This window comes from Protopterus annectens, chromosome 10.part0 (assembly GCF_019279795.1).
Source record: "Protopterus annectens isolate FY-2018-M chromosome 10.part0, PAN1.0, whole genome shotgun sequence".
Taxonomy (NCBI): domain Eukaryota; kingdom Metazoa; phylum Chordata; order Ceratodontiformes; family Protopteridae; genus Protopterus; species Protopterus annectens.
This window is the reverse complement of record NC_056744.1, coordinates 440,262,094-440,284,340: the sequence shown is the minus strand read 5'-3', so window position 1 is coordinate 440,284,340 and position 22,247 is coordinate 440,262,094. Positions and strand designations below refer to the sequence as shown.

At 41.0% G+C, this 22,247-nt stretch overlaps 2 protein-coding genes across 3 annotated transcripts in view; one reads left to right on the top strand and one right to left on the bottom strand.

Moving 5' to 3' along the window:
• The window catches only part of LOC122814172 (DNA methyltransferase 1-associated protein 1-like), a 52,887-nt gene extending 37,006 nt beyond the window's left edge, over nucleotides 1-15,881 (top strand). The window contains exon 2 of the mRNA XM_044086783.1: nucleotides 15,568-15,881. Within this exon, the coding sequence (XP_043942718.1) occupies nucleotides 15,568-15,881 (314 nt within the window). The remainder of the gene's footprint in view (nucleotides 1-15,567) is intronic.
• The window catches only part of TMEM53 (transmembrane protein 53), a 672,461-nt gene that overhangs the window by 198,137 nt on the left and 452,077 nt on the right, over nucleotides 1-22,247 (bottom strand). The window lies entirely within an intron of this gene.

The window sequence follows — 22,247 nt, the reverse complement described above, 5'->3', positions numbered from 1 at the left end:
GGTTGAATCCAAATGCTTCCATTTGTAAGCCTGTTTTCTGTGTACCTGTCACTGAAGAACATTTGGCGACGGGTCTGAATCAGACTGGAAGCTCAAGGAGAAAATTTCTCCAATGTTCTAGGAAGATGGCTGTCCTTGTCGACAAGGAGTGGATTTCTGAGCAGATTGTATTGGAGGATGGATCAGATCCAAATAAGATAGAAGCACTTCTGTTGATATTGAGAGGACCCTTTCAAAGGCGTCAAAAGCCGTGGTGGAATTCTGAGGTGATGAGGTCTCTCTAGTTTGTGGAACAGGGAGAGATCCCAAAGCTCCAATCCATCCCAGCTTAGAGGCAAGCATCAAAGTCAAGCTGTCTAGAGCAAGACACCCTGAGTGTAAGGGATAGCTTTGACAGTTTCAGAGTTGACCCATCCCCCTGCACACCATCCCAGAAGCTTCAGCTCCAACTTTCATCTTGATCTGACTAATTCGGAGTCGAGAGAGAGACTGATTAATAGTCGGGACTGAAGTGCAAAGCATCATCAGTTGACTTTGGGGCTCCTGTCATACTGGCATCTGAGGGCTTAGGTTTTGAGGGTCGGACCTGTAGTAGATTTGTAAGGGGGTGGTCGATGGCAGTGTTCCTGACTCTACCAAAGGGGGTGGGGTCTAGAGGACCCCCAACTGTATCTGTGTCCGAAGGAATCTCTGCATCATTCTGTTGATGTCAGCTTCAGTGAGACTTCTCAAAGAACAGGAAGATCTGGAAGATGCAACCGAGGATGCCCTTGATCCATGTTGCAAAGTTGGAGAGTGAAGTCCAGGGCTAATTGGTTTCAGAGAAAAAAAGTCAAGGTGGAGATGATGATCATATGGCTTTTGATCCGAAGACTTTGGACTTTTTTTGGACCCACTGAGGCTGTGAGGTCTTAGGACTATTTCTTGGGTCTCTCAATGCCCTTCGCGGGAGTCTTAATTTTGAGAGTAGGGTCCTTCATTTTTGAGCTTCTTTCTCTTTCTCCTTGTCCTTAGGAGTCGAAGAAGCAGGAGAAGAAACACATTTGCTTGATGGAGCAGGAAGACTTTTTAATAATTTATCCCTTCTGCTCTAAAGAGCTTTGTGGCCAAAAGAAGCATAGGCTTTACATTCCATGTCTTGATGCGCCATTCCCAGACAGTACACACAAAGGTAGTGGGGATCTTGTGGGGGAATTCTGTGGCCACATTTAGTATACTTTTTAAAATTCTTCATCAGCCATTTGTTTGCATATAAAATAGTAAGGTGAAGAAAGACAAGGCAACCACTAAAAATGTATGACAAAAACAGCAACTGTAAACCTTAACTAAAGTACACCAAACTGCTAACTTTTGTAACAAGGCCTACAAAAATTTACAAAGTAGAATAGATCCATTTTTTCTTAGTAATGTATACAAGATCGGGGAGGTAGCAAATACAAAGCTACAGCTAAGCAGAAAATTGTTATAAAGATAGTAATTCTAGTGAGCAAAAATCCTTATCAGAGTCATGGAGTTAAGAGCCTGAGACCATTCCATTCAGGTGACAAATGGGATCTGAAGTATTTTGAGGATGGTAAGGGAATTATGGTTAAGGGAGGGGTCAGAGCCCTGGATCCGAAGGTTTGGAGATGTCAAGGCCAGATCCAAGTCCCATTTATTGAATCAGGTGAAAGTGGACAACATTGGATTTGTTGTACTTGAGTGTATGTCAGGCTAGTTCATGGTTTGTCTTTGCATTAGGGTAGTTCCAGGCCAATCATCTCAGAGCTAAAGGATCTGTAAATTCCAAAGGTGCTGTTTTGCTTTACTGTTGCACTGTAATACTTCTACAAGTCAGAAAAAGACTGATATGTGTTTTTATTTTCCCTCCCACCCACCCTGTTGTGGTTGTGTTTGTATTCTTAAACCTAGTGCATCTGTTGTTGCCTACTGATAACTTGACACCATAATTCCCTCCCTCCCCGTTTGTTGGTGGTTAACAATAAACAGTTAAGTATCACTTTGCAAATTTTCTCCCCTTAAACTCAAACTAAAAGACCTTTGATAAACTTGTTTAATATTAAGTGTACTGATACTGCTTGCACCGATTTTTTTTGTATCAAATTGGTGATTTTAACTGTAGTTAATTTACTGGTTCTTGCAGATGGCAGAAGGTTTCCAGGCTAGTTGAAATTTAAATACTCAATATCAAGTCCACTGAAACATTATTCTAAACCAAACTCCGAGTAGTTCTAGTTACCCCTGCCCGCAGAGTTATTCCTGTCAGTAATTAAGACCAGCACTTCCCCACAACTTCTGTAGGCAGCCTTATTAAGATTAGTAACTTGACCAGTGTAAGAATTGTCTCATGCTGTCAGACTGTCCTCAAGTACTCAAACAGCATAACAGTGTATGAGAGAGATACATATGTGATATCCCTGGAGGCAAAAATCTTGCACACTGTAAACTCAGACACCAAAATCGTCGACAGTACACAAAATATCATACCTCTCCAAGGCCTTCAATATACACATAATCCATCATGTGCTGAGGTTCTAAAGATTAACTTTCCTAAACCTGGAAGACCTCCAAAATACAACACAGGCAAAAAGCACACTCAGCATATTATGCCCATGTCCTCACATAGCACAAGGTGCCCGTAAGATGGACATTAACCCAACCAAACATTCTTGTTATAGGTAACTCCATTGTAAGTCATACAGATGTTCCTTTTACCAGGCTGAGCAAGGAAAGAGCGACTGCTAGTTGCTTGTCTTGTGCCAGGATCCATCCAATCATGCCTGCACTCAAGTTCTTGAATAACAAGTACCAGTATCACTCTGTCACAGTTTATGCTGGTGTTAATGATTTGAGGTGTACCTCCCTGGATTATTTAGAGAGAGACATGATGAAGCTGTCAGACTGCGTGTCCAAGGTAGGTATGAGCCTAGCACTGAGTAGCATTCTACATTCTCCAAGGATGATGCCACTGTATGAGCAAAAAATAATTGACTTCAGTAATTGGCTTAGTTTTTGGGGGGTCCAATATTTGTCAGCCTGGGAGGATATGATCGATAGACCATGCTGCTTTGCCAGGGATGGCCTGCATCTGTCACCTCTAGAGTTTGATTATTGACAAATACATTGTCCACTCCATAATGCCTTTTTTAGGCAATGCCATCCTGGTAAATCTACCAACATGGTGAAACAAGCAAAGGAAAATATGAAGGTGTTGCTGATTAATGCTAGAGGCCTAAACAAACTCCACTCCCTCGAGCCCTTCTCAGCTTGGAAGACATTGATGCCTGTGTTGTGACTGAAACATGCTTTAACATAGCAGAGAGCACTCTGGCTGTGCCTTCCACACATTTAGATCAGCTACTGCGCAGGAGGGGAAAAATGTGGAATTGTATCGGTCTAAAGTCAGAAAAGTTTCACATCTAGGATGGTAAAGCAGCACGATGCACGAGAGCTACATGCTGTCCAAATAACCATCAGAAAGGCTCCATACCATATAGTAGCTAGCTATAGAACTTCCTCTGTGACAAAAGAAGGCCACAGTCCCTATCTGCATGACCTAAAATAACTCCATAGTAAACCCAGTACCAGCTTCCTAGGTGATCTAAACTATTCAGCTGTAGACTGGAAAACCTACACCACCACTACTGCACAAGCACAGATATTCCTGGACTTTGTCAATACAAATACTCAGGAACAATCAGAGTACCCACTAGGGGAATAACATCTTGGATCTTGCCCTTCTTAATGTGGGAGATTCTTCCACCTTCCCTTGCATATCTTCACTACTTGTTAGGTTTGACTGTGAAGCAATCTCCTTTGAATTAAAACTGAAACCAGAGATCAATTCTGCCGAAGGTACCTGTAGAAATTTCTTTAGGACAAACTGCATACCGCTAAGTGATACATTGGCAAGCTTCAAATCCCCATCAAAACCAGTTAACTCTACTGAGTGTACAGAAATATACACCACCAAACTACCAGCATGTAAACCTCTGCATAGATGCAGCTATACCCCATAGGAGCAAGTGCAGGGCAAACCCCAGAAATAAACCCACATGATAGAACCATACTATTAACAAGCTTTATAATAAAAGGAAAAGAATTTTGATCAAAAGTAAGAAGAGAATTCCCAGAATGTTAGAACCCTTGTCGCCAAAATAAACAATGCTGGAGCTTAATAAAATCCACCAAAGCCAAGTCTGAGGCTAAAATAGCTACCCAAGCCAAAGACAAACGCAAGGCATTTATATTAGAAATCTCAAAAACATAATATAACAGTGCACTGAGCTGATTGTGAACAGTGTTACCTGCACTGAGACTGAAGATGTACCTAATCTACTGGTTCATAAATTTAGCTCTGTCTTTACCCCTCTCACCCCTCCCTGCTATCAAACAAGACCAAGTCCTAAAAGTGCTATCAAAAGCTTAAAAATACGGCATCAATGAGTCCTGACAGCATCCCTAGATGCATCTTAAATAGCATGAAACATGATTTAGCTACACCCCTAACAACACTGTTCATTCTCAGCCTCCATACAGGTTTTGTACAAAGCGAATGGAGAATAGCTACAGTCATGCCCCTGAGAAAGGGAGGACCTGCCACAGACCCTGGCAATTACGGACTGATAAGTCTGAATGGCCTCATGTGCAGAGACATAGAAAGACTTGTGGAATTAATCTGGCAGGACTTAAAGAACCTCCAAACATGAGACCTATCTCAGTTTGGATTCGTCAGGGGTAGGTCTTGCTTACTCTGCCTGGTGGATTTTTTGAAAAGGTCACCAAAGCAATTTATGAAGGCAAAAGAGTGGTAACCATTTAAAATATCAGGACCCAATAATACAAGTCCTGAAACATGGAGACTGAATGGCCAAGAGATCGGACCTGTATATACCAAGTCCGAGATGCCATTTGTTGAAGTATTCCCTTTTCTCTGAGATATGGCAATCTGTGATTTGGTATATACAAGTTCTTGGGGTATGGGGGAGCTTTTGCCTAACATGAGCACCCCGAAAAAGGAAGTTTAAGGAGAAGAGCAATTTTAGAGATTCGCCATTCTCTGGGTTTTCAGTCTTTTTTCTCAGCTTTGCCAGTTCCAGTATTTCAGTAGGGATCCAAAACTGGTACATACCACATATCTTGACCTGCACAAAACGTTTGGCACAATTCCACACACCGGTATAGTAGAAAAGCTAAGTAAACTGTGAATAACTCTGTGTCACCCACTGGATTGCCAACTGGGGAACAGATAGGACACAGATAATCAAAATAGGGAAAGTTACCTCCAGAAAGAGACCATTCACTAATGGAGTCCCCCAGGGTTCAATGCTGGGACCTGTCCTGTTTGGCATCTACTTTTCTGAAGTAAAAGCCAATACCAAAGGGCTCTTGCTGACTAAGTTTGCCAATGACTGCAAGCTAGAAGCAGTCATTGAATCCCCAAATGATATAGCCATCTTGGAGGAACGTTTGTCTCTAATAAGTAAATATTGTAAAAAAATCATGGTCTGAAGTGAAATGCCAAAAAATGCATTATTGTATCCTTTGAGAAGTCATCTACCCCAAGAAACTACCACATTGACAATGTGCCCCTAAGGGTTGATCCAGTTGTTTGTGATTTGGGAACTTATGTGGACAGTGAATGAACTTTTGACCATCATGTGCCTTGTACGAAAGGCATTCTATATTGCACAGTGTATAAACAAAGGGATTTTGTCTAGATCTGAGGATGTCATTGCTCCCTTGTACTCAGCCCTCATTAGGCCAGTTATTCAGTGTAATACCTCCTGTAGAATGGATCTGTCTGGACACACAGACACATGCAGCAATTGGGATGCCTACAGAGATACAAAGATTCAAGGCCTAAACAACATTGAAATAACTCATAGTTCTGTCACTATACTTAGTATACTACAGAATGCTAAGAAGTAACTTGTCTCTGGCATACAAGGCATCCTCTGACCCATTACGGAGGGATTTACTGCACATCAGCAAATCAAATGGGATCAGAAGTACTCTGCCTAGGGAACTAATCCTCTTCTATAACATCAGTAGAACAGTTTGGAAGGGCAGTTATATTTCTATATTTCGTAGAGGATACTGCTGCTATAGAACAGACTCCCCATCCACATAAACAAAGTTCACCTGTGTCCATTTTCAAGTACAACTTAGATCTGTGGATGGGAAAAAGAAAATTTACCCCAGGACTGTCCCCTGTACTTCTAATGGACAGATGCAGCTCCCAAATGGTTTATCCCATGCATGGGTCTTCTCAAATTATCTACAATATGATCCCAATTATTTTCATTAGGGGTGATATGTAATTATCAACCATGGAATGGGAAAGGCCAGTCTATAATCAAATGGGTTAGGTTATTTTGAGCACAAAAGGGAAACTGGCTAGGCTTACAATGGCCCATAAGGACACTTAGCCTAGTGCTTACCTATGAACCTGTGAGTGGGTGTTATTTGCTTTTAATGGGAATTCATTCATTTTCTAGTTTATTCTGTATCTCATTTTATAGTTTAGGTACACAGTTGACTTTGTCTTTGACCCTCATTGGTGGCCAAAATGAGGAAGAGGAGTTATGTGGCCTTGTGCACCTTTAAGAGCTATTCATGTGGCTAGTCAGAACTGGTTCATTTTTTGTGTATGGTGACTCACCAAGGCCATTGTCTCCCTTATCTATCCAGTTTCCAGCTGGTCTCAGAAGAAAGGCCAGGAGCTGTTGGAATCCTTCCACTTGAGCTCAGTTAGATTTACTTCTGCATGTGGATAAAGATGTACATTGTACAACAACATTCAGTTTAATGGTTTCCAGGATATGTGGGGGTACATTGCTGTGCCTTGTTTCCACTTCAAGGGCAGGGGCAGAGCTCGAGCTGATCAAGCAACCATCTGTAACAGGGATGCTTTCTATTTTTTGGACATCTTTTCCCCTTGGTGGACTTCAACTTTGTTCAACAGGATTTCTTTCTCTCTTGAGTGTCTTTTTGCCCCATGATGTGGAAAGTCATCACTGGGTAATCTATTCTTGTAATGACTGCATCTCTTTCTAGATGTGGCAGTTTTCTGAGCCTTTTTGTGAGGAACTGCCTTTCTTGGCCCTTTGAAGGACTTGTCTCTCTTCCCCTTCTTATAAGAAGTCTGCATCTTCCCTGCATTTAAGAAACAAGCATGGAGTTTTAAATGACTTGTTATGGCAGAGAATGGTGCAGGCTTCTAGAGGCTTCCATTGAAGTAGCTGTGCTTGTTGCTCGGGAATTGTAAGTTCAAACTTGTTTTTGCCTTTTGTAAGGGAACAGTTGTTTTCTCTGCACCCTTGGGCATTATGTCTTTTGCTTCTCTTTGAGTGACTACATCTCTGTGCTTATTTGATTTTCCCTTGGTAGCCTAGTTGCTGTTTTTTCTGACCCATGATGGTCCCTTTCCAGGCATTTTATCTTGTCTTTGTTCATGAAATCCAACTTTTCTGGCTGGCTGTTGCCAGTACTCCACCTTCTCACTGGTCCAGTTGCAATCTTCTGGATTCTCCCACTTTGGTAGATTTACTGCTAGGGATGCAAACTAGCCATGTTGCCCATCAAGAAAAGGTCCATCAGTGTTTGGTATAACAGATATGTTCCAACCATATCAGGGGATTTGTGAAGAGGATCTTCATTTATGGGTCAGAGATACCCTCCCTTCATCCCCCTACAAGTGGGTAGTCAACTAGTCTTGGCTGTTCGATTTCCCTGTTAAGTTGAGAATGTATCTGTTTGTAGCTCTTATTAGCATTGGTGGGGGTGATTTTTTTTTTCTTTATTTGAAAATCTTAACCTCTGTTCTAAATGCCAACAATCTAAGCTTCTCCATTTTGAATATTCTTTATAGTAGTTCATCGTGTTTCACTGTTGCAGTCCTAACCAATGGGGTTATCCGGCTCCCGGTAGCCCTCGATTGGCCATGAATACCAAAGGTAAGTAAACATCGGCTGTCGGTTGTAAAGGACGTCAGGGCATCTGATACAAAAGGAGGCAGCCGACGTCACTTCCTCAGTCTTCCTTGCCATGGAGCCCGAAGCAGAAGCATTTCTTGCACAAGTGCCAGTCGGCAGTTTACCTTTTTTGTTTCCGACTACAAAGTTGAAGTCAACTACAGCTATGTACCCCATTGGGGATCCTCTTTTCTTGCCTTAACGAATGTCAGAAGAAGTTAATAATTGTCTTACCTGTGGAAAGCAGATTCCTCATAGAGATTTTCATTCCTATTGTATTATCTGTTTAGGCCTTGACCACGATGTTCCTAATTGTGAGCTCTGTGCTTCCTTTAATCCGCGTACTATTCGTCGTCGGGCTGAGCTTTTAGCTAAACATTTTGGAGTTTGGCCCAAGTTTGTCGGTATGGCGGCTGCTGGTCTTCAGGCTTCAGGTATCCCCAAGAAACGTAAGGATAAGGACCCGCGACAGGGTTCAGAGGGTCAAGTCCTCGGATGATGATAAGTTGGTCATCAGTCTCAGTCATGCGGTAGCCAGTGAGACGCCTTTGCAGCCCGCAGATTTTCAACCGCAGGCCTCGGTTGAGACCATTTCGGAGGGCCCCAGGCCTCCGGCTTCCATTTTGCTTTCTGACCTTCCGCCTGTTGCCTATTCAGCTGGATCCGGAGCCGCTAAGCTGACTCCGGTGTCCTAGGCCGCCGGTCTTCGTTCCGACATCAAGCTCATACCAACAACTTCGGCTGCAACTTCAGCAGTTGCCAGGCCTCCCAAGTCCTTCAGACTTGCAGATAAATCTTCCAGTCGTAAGCCTTTCCTCTCGTTCCCCTCATTCTCAAATAGTTAAAATGCCTGATGACCTTTTGACTCTTATTAGGGGGTTCACAGCCTCCTCCTTCAAAGAGAGGTAGGGATGTCTCTCCTGAGACTTTGTCTTATTCAGGTTCTGATACTTCTAGCATTTCTGTTGAAGAAGTTTCTCAGGCTTTCTCTCCTTTTGAGGATTCAGATGCAGAGGAGTCCATCCCTTCTGCTTCTCCTCCAGAAGACTTCTCTTTTGGTTATACTTTAAATACTGATAACCAAAAATAAGGCACTGGAAGGTTCACCAGAATAAAATCCATTGTTTTAATGATCGTGCACGATATTAAAAAACGTAAAACACATCCAGAATGCATTAACTGTATCACCGCATTTTCATCACAAAAACTTCTTCAGATGAGCATACCAACTTCTGAAACCCCTTTATATACAGAAACATCCCCAATTAATTAATTAACAAACTATTAATACTTTTAAAAACACAGTGCAAAAAAAACTATATACACAAACAATGAAACGCAATAAATACAGAAGTGCATAGAAAATCATTTGTTGGTCAAGCAGGAATCTTGTAAAAAACATACATTATTTACAATTTGTAAAGACTTATAAACAAAAAATGTTTAAAAATATAAAACCCTTGTAAAACCACATTTAAAACACTGTTGTGTAGGTCATACAAAATGTTAAACAGCCCCATCTGCTGGAAAGACACATAATTTAAAGTTTAGCTGACCTAAGCTTTAAGACTGGCTTCAATGAAACCATCACATTCAAACCAGGATACCTAGTAGCTTCAAGAACTAGTTGCCAGTACAGTTCCCTGTATTCTAGACATTTTTCCCAAGGGCCACCCCTAGGATCAATGGGGGCAATATTTCTGTTACATAAAAATGAAAATCAGCTCCTGCACAGTTCAGAGTATGTTTATACAGAGATTTGTTACTATTCATCTTTTTTATATCGTACCTGTGTTTATACATTTAATTTTCTCTCAGTTTTGCCTATATAGAATGCTTCACATTTGTCATACAAGGCTAAATAAATAATTCCATTAGTATTGCAATTATCAAAACCATTTGTCTTAAGTCTGCCTCTACTTTTCAGATGAACCATCTCTCCAACTTTGACATAAGGGCATTGGGCACAACAACCACACTTGTGTGTGTGCCCCTTTTGTTAGAAAGGTGAACACCTGTGCTAGGGGTACCATTCTCCAAAATGTTTTAATACAGCGTCCCCTTCTTTAAATACACTTAAAAGGTTTATCAGATATATACTGTAGGTCTGATGTACTAGCAAATCTGTTCCATTCTCTTTCTATAATGTTTCTGGCCAACCCAGCATCCCCGTCATAAGTAATAACCAAAGCACTGTTGTACCCATTATCACCTGACCTCTCCGATGTTTGAATATTTTCAAGGTCCTGATTGTCATTCCCAAAAATGGGGGCAATTCTAGATTTTCTTGCTTCCAAAACTTCATTGTATACTTCTGCTAGAAGCTTTTCTGGGTACCCCCTAGCTTTGAACAAATCCATAAGATAAGCAATTTCATTAATAAAATCATTGTCATCTGAGGTCATTCTGGATATTCGAACAAACTGACCCTTTACTACCCCTTTCTTCTGGTGATGTGGGTGTGCACTGGTATAATATAGGTAAGAGTTTGAAAATGATGCTTTTCTGTAAACTCTAGATTTGAAGTTCCCTCCAGCCTTACTGATACTGAGGTCCAAGTATCTCATTTCGTCAGAATTGATTTCATATGTAAATCTTAAGAAATCTGTGATGCTAGACAAATAGTTAAAGAAATTTAAAAACCTACTCTCGGGTTCTACCCAAAAAAAACAAATGTCCAAAAAACGAGCATAAAAATTCCAATCACAATTGAACACAAATTTCTTTTCCCAGTAGGAAAGTATAATGTTAGCTACTTTAAATACTCTCGGAGCATTTTAAATGGGAAAGTCAAGATTATCCCCTTTCCAAGAAAAGGATTAGGGAGTTTTTGGATTTGCCTCAGCATAAGCCTTTGGCTATTCCACCTGTGTTGGAAGTGGTGTTTTTCTGGAAAATTCCTCGACTCCAAATTCTGTTCCTCCTGCTCCCAGGAAACCTGACAGGTACTATAGAGTCCCTGATTCTCATTTGTTTCTTTTCTGGAATCCGTTGGCTGATCCAGAGGTTATTTCTCAAGGCCCTAAAGGAGTTAAGGCCACGGTTACTAAAAATCTTGTTCCTTCTGACAGGGAATATAGGAACCTAGATAGGTGGGGTAAAAAGGTTTATACCTGTGCCACTCTTGCTATTAGATCTACTATTTGTCTTTTTCATATGCTGAAGTACCAGCAGCACACCTTGGAAGCTATTAAGTCTAGGATAGCAAGTGTGCCTCTGTTGGCAGAGAGTAAGGATATGCAGGATTTGCTGAATTCTGCCAGTCTTGTCAACAAACATTCTTTACATTGTGGTCTTGAGCCTCCTGTAGGGCTACAGATACTGGCTCTGTTATTAGAAGGCATGCTTGGCTCAAGGAGCAGCCCCTACCAGAGCCTGTCAAGGCTAAGCTTTTGGATGTACCTTTGCATAAGGACAGTCTTTTTGGCAGCAAAGCAGAGGAAGTGCTCAAGAAGATGGAAGACAAGGCCAAGTCTATGCAGACAGTTAGACTTTCTGCAAGTTCAGCCTCCTCGCTTTAGCAAGAATTACCCTTCTAAGAGTTGGACATTCCCTGATACCAGCAGACAGAACCATTCTAGGACTAGAGGTTACAAATTTTCTAGGGGACAGGTGGCTACCCCTCAAAGGTCTAAGCGTTGGCAGGCTTCTTCTTTAAGACGAGAAGTTCTAAGCCTGCATCTCAATCTAAACATTCTCAATGACTCTGTCCAACCTCTGCCTGTTCTTGCCTGCCCAGAGAGTCCTTTAGGGGGAAGGTTGGCCCTTTTTGCAAATATCTGGGCCACCATCACGGACGACAAATGGGTACTCAGAATTGTATCCTTGGGACAAAAGTTTTCTTTCCACACCTTTCCGGTACCCAAAGGATTCCTGGATGCTCCTCCAAACCAAAGGGCAGAAGTAGAAAAGCAAATTTTGTCTCTTACATCTGGGAGCAATAGAATCCATTCCCGCTGAGCAGGTAGGCCAGGGTTTCTATTCCAGACTTTTCCTAGTTCCAAAACAAGAAGCCGCCTGGCATCCTATCCTAGATCTGTCCATCCTGAACTCTTTCTTGATAATTCCAAAGTTCAAAATGCTTACTCTGCATCAGTTGCTGCCAGTGTTGGAAAAGGATTCCTGGCTGGTAACGTTGCATCTCAAAGAAGCTTATCTGCACATCCCTATCAGGGAAAGTTGCAGGCAATACCTTAGTTTCAGGGTGGGCAAGCAACATTATCAATTCTCTGCACTGCCCTTTGGCTTATCTACTGCTCCCAGAGTTTTCACAATGTGCCTGTCTCCAGTCATTGCTTTTTGCAGGCAGAAGAAAATTCAGATTTATTCATACTTGGACGAATGTCTAATGCAAGCGAATTCTCAGGAACAGCTGTTAAAGGATCTAGAATTTGTAAAGACTCTTCTCTCTTCCCTGGGTTACACTCTCAACGAGGAAAAATCAAAAATGGTGCCATCCAAAGAGATAACATTCCTGAGAGCGAATCTGAACACAGCCGCCCAGATGATATATCTCACCCAGGAGAAGCAGACAACTCTTTCAGTTTACTTCAAGGACTTGGCAAGCCTGTCCTAGCTCCCTGCAAGGAAATACCTGCAAGCTCTGGGATTCATGGCCTCTTGCATTCTCATGATTCCATATGCAAGATTGCATATGAGGAAATTACAATGGTACCTCAAGAACATTTGGTGTCAGGACACACAGGACCTGGATGTGATAATTCCTCTGCTTCCATGTCTGCAGACAGAGTTTCTATAGTGGGCAATAGCCTGTCTAAAAAACAAAGGCATGCCTTTTCATCCACCCCTTGCCACTCAAGTTCTTACCACAGACGCATCGGACTACGCCTGGGGAGCTCACCTGGATGGCAGGTGCCTACAGGGAAGTTGGAATGCCCAGCAGATGCACCTGCACATAAATTTAAAGGAGATGATGGCAGTCCAGCAGGCCTTACTAGCTTTCAAGCATTTTCTTTCTCCATGGACCCTGCTTGTCAGGACAGACAACACCACAGTCATGTGGTACATCAACAAGCAGGGAGGGACTCATTCTCATCTCCTGTGCAGACAGAGCATGAGTCTTTGGTCCATAGCAGCATCCCTGGGCCTGCATCTCCTAGCTCAGTTTCTTCCAGGAAGGCTCAGTGTTATGGCAGACCAGTTGAGCAGACAGACCCGGGATCCTCACGAGTGGCAGCTGAACTAAGCAGTTTTTTACAGCATCGCTCAACGATGGGGCACTCCTCAAGTGGATCTTTTCTCCTCTCCAGACAACCATCTTCTACCTCTTTTTTGCACCAGACAGCATCACAGCAGAGCCTGGAAAGTGGATGCTCTGTCCTTCCATTGGACGCTGCTGTCAGTTTATGCCTTCCCTCCTCTTCCTCTTCTTCCCAGAGTATTATTAAAGATCAGGGACTAACAACCAAGGACTACTCTAATAGCTCCGGACTGGCCCAGACAGCATTGGTATCCACTGCTTCGCAGGCTCTCCCAATTTCCTCCTTGGCATCTTCCTCTGAGCCCAGATCTTTTGGTTCAGGAAGGGGGAAACATTCTACATCCTCATCTTCAGTCTCTCCATTTGGCAGCATGGCACATTGTATGACTCCATCCTTTTCTTCTTTCCTTTCCCAGTAGGTGGTTGACGTGCTGAGGGATGCCTGGAGGCCTAGCACTAGAAGTCCTACACTGGCAAATGGGAAAGGTTCTCTCATTGGATGCAGGCTAGAGGGGAATCTTCTCAGCCTACCCTTCCTCTGATCCTGGAATTACCTGGCTGATTTGCTTCAGGGTGGTCTTTCTTTTTCCCCTATCAAGATCCATGCTTCAGCCATTTCTGCTCATTGTTCTTTTGAACAACCCATTTTCTCTCATTCCCCTGATGAAAATGTTTCTCAGAGGTGCTTGCAACTTAAATCCTCCCAGAAGGGCACCTACTCCAGCCTGGGATCTTAATTTTGTTCTATAGAAACTCACTCTTCCTCCTTTTGAGCCAGCTGCTACTGCACATTTAAAGTTTCTCGTGGAAGACTGCCTTCCTCTTGGCTATAACTTCAGCAAGGAGGGTTTCGGAGCTCCATACTTTGATGGCTGTGGAGCCTTTTCTTGTTTTCCATGCAGATAGGGTCTCTCTGAGAACCAACCCCTCCTTTATGCGTAAGGTGGTTTCTAGCCTGACTCTTAATCAGTCCATACAACTTCCTATCTTCTTTCCTAATCCTCGAAATAGAGGTGAAATAATCCTACATTCTCTTGATGTGCATAAGACAGCTCAGGTTTTACCTGGATAGGACTAAAGACGTTCGGAAATCAGCTCAGTTATTGATTAGTTTTGCCCCTAGAATCCAGGGCAAGGCTATTTCTAAACAAGCTATTTTTAAATGGATTGCATATTGTATTTGGCAAGGTTCCTCCTCAAGGGGTTAGGACCCACTCAACTAGAGCAGCTTCCACTTCTGCAGCCTTTTTAAGGGGTGTCCCTACTAAAGACATTTTGGAGGCTGCCACATGGTCTTCTGTTCACACACAAAGCATTATAATTTGCCTTTGTTTTCAAGAGCCAGGGCAGGGTTTGCCATTGCTGTTCTGCAGGGCATTATCTCCAATCCTTGATTCTGTTGGTTCCTCCTCCCTTTTCTCTGGGCTTTGGTAATCAACCCGTTGGTTAGGACTGCAACAGTGAAACACGATGAACATAGTACAGTTGTGTACACTTGCTATAAATGTAGATGTTCGAGTGTATTCATTGTTGCAGTCCTGCTTTCCCTCCCTCCTTACCCCTTTTTCTCTTTTCCTAAGGTACAGGCTAATTTTAGTTTAAGCCTTGTTTTCTGGGGGCTTCTGACTGTTATGGCAAGAAAGACTGAGGAAGTGACATCAGCTGCCTCCTTTTGTATCGGATGCCCTGACGTCCTTTACAACCGACGACAGCTGACGTCATTTTTACTTACCTTTGGTATTCTGGCAGATCGTGGGCTACCGGGGACCATATAACCCCATTGGTTAGTACTGCAACAGTGAATACACTCAAACATCTACAGTTATGGTAAATGTACACAACTGTACTTTCTGCATCTCTGTCAAGTGATTTATTCCAAGCTATTTTTGATAGCTTTCAAAACACAGTAATGTGTATCCAAATTGTTTTAGCTTACTGATCTCAGACAAGTCACCTAGTATAGAATCCAGTTCTAGAACCTGACATTGCTATTTTAAGAGTGTAATTGTCCATTATTCTCAGTGTTTGAAAAATACTACTATTGTGGAAAGAACTTATGACATTTGAAGCTAGTATAATTTCGGGAAAACTGGTAATATAGATGAGCAGTTGGTGAGTACTAATAGCAAACTTTAAGATTAAAAGAGCTTACATAAGTAAAGTAATGCAATAACTCAGTATTAAGTTTGAGATTTAATAAGGGAAGGCTGTTTTTAATGTTTGACAGGACAACAGACCAGACATTTAGCTAAAAACTCACTTTGCATCTAGCGGAGCAACGTGATAGATTGATACTGGGCTGCATTGCTATACAGCCAGGTTTTGTGTGCACCAGAAGAATCATGTGCTTGTTTTTATTTTGTCTGCTAGATCTGAACCCCATGCCAACAGAAGAAATCGTGCAGATGTTCAATGAGCTGCGGAGTGACCAGGTATTACTGTATGAACTGAAACAAGCCTACGCCAGCTGTGAGTATGAACTACAGATGTTAAGACACCGCTACGAGGCTCTTGCAAAAGCTGGAGGTTTGGGGCCAGTAACAGGAGACTGGCCCAATACAGATGGACAGCTAGGAGTCAGTTTGGATGATCTGAAGAGTGAAGGAAAAGATGCAATCATTGATGTGGTGGGAGCGCCATTGACTCCAAATTCTGTAAGTATAACTGATCAACAGAACATGTAGAAATTACTTGACAAGCATTAATTGATTCTTTGCAAGTTTTCCAGTGTGTCGTTTCAGTAGAAATGAATCATGGCAGGGTTTTAATGCGAGTACACCACAATTCAGTTAGCACTATATTATGTATACATTAACATGAAATGTTACAACATGTGCAAATCAGTATTCATTAGGCATAGATAACCCCCAAAAATTGTGGCGCTGATAGTGTGATATATGTGAGGTGACCCACATTCCCAGAGAAATTTCCCAAATTAAACATTTTACCTCATGATTCTTTTGAAAAATCAGACTTTTGTCACCCTGTAACATTAATCACAGCTTGCATAAAGTATAAATAAATAATGCTACCAAACCCAACAGTTATTTATAGGATGAAGTTCTGTTCATTCAAAATTCAGTATTTACTCACCAACACTGACAAAACAAAGTCCAAAAACTAGTAAACTGAAAGGCATGGAGAAAACCACAGGAAAAATACATATGAAGAACAGAAATTTTAATTAGGTTAAGTATTTTTGTTTCTCAAAGGAAACTTCATCAGAATAAACGCACCTTACATGACCCTAGCAAGTCGAGTGACTCATCAACTTCCTGTTCAACTCCTAAATAGTAATAATATATATCACTATATTGTAACCCTAAAAATCAAACACATTAAAATATTTATTATTAAAATTCATCACAAAATAATAAAAACAAATCAGTTGATTAAATCCATGATAAAGCAGCTTTAATAGTTAAATGCTCCTAACAGAAACATTCATTTAAATTCAACAGGATCTGCTAAAAATATTCCCTAGCCTCAATTTAGTCTTCCAGTCACCCCCATTCTCTGGATTAATACAGTTTTCCAGTACAAACCCTAAATATTTCTTGAAAGAATTACATATTTGAGAATTCTTATATAAAGTATTAGTAGTGTCCCCCCTTCCTAATTGTATAAACATGTTCATATATTCTAGTTCTTAAACCACTTTCGGTCTTACCTACATAAATAGCTGTACAGGTAAGACATAATTGCAAGACAAACAACTGCTGTAGAACCACAATTAAATTCTCCTGAATGGACGGCAGCACGAGTATAAGAAAGGAGTATCACATTAACCTCATGCAAAATAAAATGACATTGGGAACATCTCCCGCATTTACTCATCCTACTGTTATTAAAATCGTAATGTTCTGTCTCTAAAATTAATTTTATATTTTTCCTTCTCTTAAAATCAAGTAAAATGACCTCACAATTCCTGGACAATGCTGGTTTTATTGCAGACACCCGTTCAAAAGGTAAAACCACTGCTTTATTATAATTTTTCCTATCACCTTGATCCCTTCATATAAGCAAAACATTCCCATCACTTCCCAATAAAGTGGCATTCTCTACTTTTCTTTTTTTTTCTTTTTCATTTGTCACCTCTAATAAAAGAATTTTTGCATAACCTCTCTCTTTGAGCATCTTAATCAACTTGTCACATTCCACCACAAACTGTTCGTCCTGAGAAATAATATGAGATAACCTACTTAATTGCCCTTTCACTAATCCTTTCTTCTGTACACGGGTGACTAATTGTAAAGAATAAATACTGGAAAAAGTGTCCTTTTTAAAAATATTTCATTCAAACGTGTGTAATGTTTTATTATTAAAAATCTCAACATCCAAGAATTTTTTAACCAGTATGGCTGTTTCAGTTGTAAATACAAGAAAATCAATTGAAGTATTAATATAGTCAAAGAATGAAAAATATTCATAGTCGATACAAAGCTATAACAAAAAAATTTCATCAAATCTTGTCCCAAGAAGGACATCCAGAAATGTACATATATGCCCACTACCACATAATAATATTAGCAAATACTGGGGCCAGTAATCATCCAAATCTTGTCCCAGAAAGGACATCCAAAAATGTGTGTGTGTGTGTGTGTGTGTGTGTGTGTGTGTGTGTGTGTGTGTGTGTGTGTGTGTGTGTATATATATATATATATATATATATATATATATATATATATATATATATATATATATATATATACCCACTACCACATAATATTAGCAAATACTGGGGCCAGTAATGCTCCCATGGCTGTACTTTTAATCTGGTGGTAACATTCTCCCCCAAAAATACAGATTTATTTCTAACAGCAGTGTGCATGCATTCACCTATAACTTTTGTATCATTGGGCAATCCCTTATGTGTAGCTAGGGCTTCATAAAACCACCTCATACCAACATCATGATGAATAACTAAAAATAAATCCTTCACATCAGTAGTCAAAATAATATAATTATGTTTGTATTCATGAGCATCTAAATTCCTAAAAAATCCCCAAAGTCTTTCCTACATGTGGCTTGCCGTCCATGAATTTAACTAAAGCAGAAAAAAACGTTGGTGGCTTTTTTATGAACAGGTATGATTATTCTGCAAAGATGTTAACATTATTAAATGTTTGTACATATTTTATTCCAGTTTCAGGGAATGAAGTTAACCAATAATCAATCCTATTAAAAGCAATATTAAGTGAGTTAAGACTCAAGTTTGAATTACTGGATTATTTTTTTTGGATTGTTTAGTTATTAAATATCTGATAACTTCTGCAGTTTTTGGTATTCCAAAAACGCACAAAGATATTATGAACCTACTACTTAGACCTGTTGTTTCTCCTGGTTGTTCAAAAACTGAAGGATTGGTACTGAATGTGAATATTTTTCATTCTTTGAATATACCAATACGTCCGCTGTTTTTGTTGTATTTACTACTGAAATGCCCACAGAGGTTAAACATTTCTGGGATGTTGAGACTTTTATTAAAACATTATGTAGGTTCAAATTAAATATTTTCAGAAAGGATACATTTTTCAATAATTTTTTTCTTTGAGTAGTCAGCCTTGTAACAGATGAAAGAATTAGTTAAAAGAGCATTTAATTGGGTTATTCTGTATATCTAAGCATGAACAGTTTGAGGTGGAATGTGACAAGTTGATTAAGATGTTTAAAGAGAGGAGTTATCCAGAAACTCTTATTAGAGGTGACAAATGAAATAGATTAAAAAAAAAGAAAGTAGAGTATGCCCCTTTATTAAGAAGTGATAGGAATGTTTCTTTTAATATTGTTTCATAGTAGACCCTCTGCTTTGATCCATTTTTGTGAAATATTGGTTATTCAGATCCTTCTAGGTGTGGTAACCTCTAAGGTTGAGCTTCCTTCACACTAAATGTATGGCATTCCTGCTTGGTTAGAATGATCTTGTTTCAGAAAGGTCATGCAGGCCTCATACACACTTGACCAAAGAACAGCCAAAGAAGTATGGAGCAAGATATAATAATCATATAAAAACAGCATGCTCAGATAATCTCAACACTTACAAAAAACTGAAATGTAGCAGTAAGCACTTTTGTATCTAGAACGTAACAAGTCTTGACTTAACAGGTTCATAGGTTTGTAATAGGCTAACAACCACCAAGGTCTTTATCAGCTTAGTTGTCCAACCCAACCCGATTGTCTCTCCATTTAACATGGCTGTCTGTTTCATGGGGTATGTTAGGTTGCTAAAGGTTTAGTAAGAGGTATGTTAGGGAGTATTTACTGTTGGCCTCTGTTTAACAGAGACAGACCGGGGTGAATTTTCAGTTTCCCATCCAGTGGTCAAGATTATGTTAGAATAGGTTTAGGGATGGATTCTGCTTCACATTGATGGGGAGCCTATTTCAGATTGTGGGTAACCTTTGCGAGTTATATCTGTCTCACCAACATGTTATATTTACATCACAAGCATAGTTTAAATCCTTGGATCTAGTGATGCAATGTTGCCTTTTCTGTCTGGGTTCAGTGTGTGGGTTATCAGATCTGAGACTAGCCATATCTTAAAGACTTCAGCCTCCAAGCACCTCCTCCTGTACCCATAATCCCTAACCCAACTAGGATTACATTTACCTCTGATCTTGTTTACTGCCTTCCTGGACAGCAGCTTGGTCTCAAGCTTTGTGGGGTGTATCTTTTTGTGAGTACTTTAGCTTAATTTCATTTCCCCTTTCCTCTACCCTAGTGTAGTTAGTTGTTAGTATTGATTTTTCAGTGTTAATTTCTTGTTGGTAGTTAGGTAGTTTAGGTTTAGGTAGTGTGTTTTTTGTCAGTGGCTTTTCCTGCCTTGTGTGTTAAAGCTTGTCTGTTGATAGGACAGTGTGTGTAGTTGTTGTACTTTATTAGTCTTAATAGTTTAATAGTTGATGTACATTTTGATGGCAAAGGGTAGAAATGTGTGGTGTGCAGCCACAAGCTCCTTTCTCAAGATGTGCAGGATAGATATTGTCTGGGGCCACTCACCTCAATTTGCAGCATGCTATTTGTGAGAATATTTGTGAATGAGATAAGGGCCAAGTTTGTCATCAAGAGTCTGTTTTTGGCCCGTGGCTCATCTTCCTTTTCTGCGTTTTGTGGTAAGGTTGACAAAGGTGATTGGGGCCATAGGGAGGGATATAAGGGCCTCAAATCCTCTAAAGGGACTGAAAATAATCGTCTCCCTCCTCTTCCTGTCCATTGAATTCAAATGTTCCAAGATCTTCAGCTCCTCAGCCCATTTCAGCACCATAATAGAATCCAACAACATGGACCAGATATCCCCCTGTGTCGACTGCTCCATTCCCCTATGCTAAGTGTCCCGAGTCTTTTCTTGTTCAAGGGAGTTCCCAGCTGCCTTGGGGAGAACCTTTTTGCCATTCTCTCCCTCCACTCTGTGAGAGTCTTCACTGGAGATGACCTGAGTCTCTCCATTTGACATCTGGTTGTTCATCGTGTTACACTGCTGCAGTCATTACACTTGAGTTATCCTGCCGTCAGGCAGTTCCCCAGTCAGCCTGAGTTCCAAAGTCCTGGTCCGGCATTGGTTGCTGTCGCCTCTTCCCTGACGTCAGTGCGACAGGGGTATATAAGATGCAGCCGACGCCATTTTCGTCAGTCTTTCTTGCCGTGCAGTGCCCGAAGCAAAAGCAGTTCACAAGTGCCGGTCGGCCGTCTCCTGAGATTTTCATTCCGAATCAAGAACCAAAGTCTTCTACAAAGCGAAGTACCCCATTGGGGAAACTTTTTCTTGCCTCAGACCGATGTCAGTAAAAGTTAATAACTATATTTCTTGTGGGAAGCAAATACCTCATAAGGATTTCCATTCCTATTGTATCCCATGCCTAGGCCCAGACCACGACGTCACTGGTTGTCGGTTTTGTGCTAGGTTTAACAAGCGCACTATTAAACATCGGCTTGATTTTGCCCGACATTATTTTGGTAGAAAATTCAATTATACCATGCTGTCGGAACTTCCCTTCGACCGGAATACACAAAAAGCGCAAAGACAAGGATAGGCATCCGAGGCCCAAAACTGACGACGAAGCCTCTTCTAGGCCAGTCGCCAGTTCTCCGGTTTTCAGCGAGGCGCCTTCGCAGCCCCTGATTACTGCTTCTATAGAACCACAGGCCGCCTCTGACTCCCACTTGGAGATGGCTGGGCCTTCGGACGCACAAGTTATTCAGCCTACCGAGACTAACCTTTCAGAGGGATCCGGAGTAGCTGAGCAACCCACAGCTTCAGAGGGTGTCTTCAGACCTACTCAGTTCAGCATTAAACCCTCAGCTAAATCTAAGCCTCCTTTAAAATCAAAGAAACAAATACAGCATTCTCCAGGACAGGCCTCCATGCCTAAGAAACAAATGCTCAAAATGGCCTAAGACCTAATCACTCTGATCAGGGGGTCCCATCCCCCTCCTGATAAAAGGCCTAGACAGGATGCAGACTATGACTCATCCGACCAGGTGTCCATCTCTTCTGATTCATCCTCAGACCTAGGATACTCTCTACCCCCTTATGAGGATTCTGATGCTGAGGAATCAATTCCATCAGCCTCACCGCCTGAGGACTACTCCTTTGGGGAAACCCTTCATACCATGAGGGAGCATTTCCACTGGGAAGGCCAGGATTACTCAGAATCCAAGAAAAGGCTCAGAGACTTCCTTTTATTACCTCAACACAGACCCCTTGTGTCAAAGGAAAAACAACTTCAAAAAAGATCAGCACACGGCAGGTTCAGGTAAAGGCACTTTAATCTTGCAGCAAGGAGACAAAAACGTGCTAATACAGAGTTTATCTAACTAGAATCAGGAAGTGAAGCTATTCTTATACATTTCTTACAAGACATTGCCTACTAAGCTGACGTAATAAATCACAAGTTCTTTCAATATTATTTCATAGCAGCTGTTTGTCCATGATTTTCTGCTGGCATATCAAGTTTACAAAAAAAAACTTCCTAAGAAAAACAACATGGACTTGATGACCACTGGTCAGATACAGCTTCTCACTATACAATGTTACCATTCAAGGTACTATG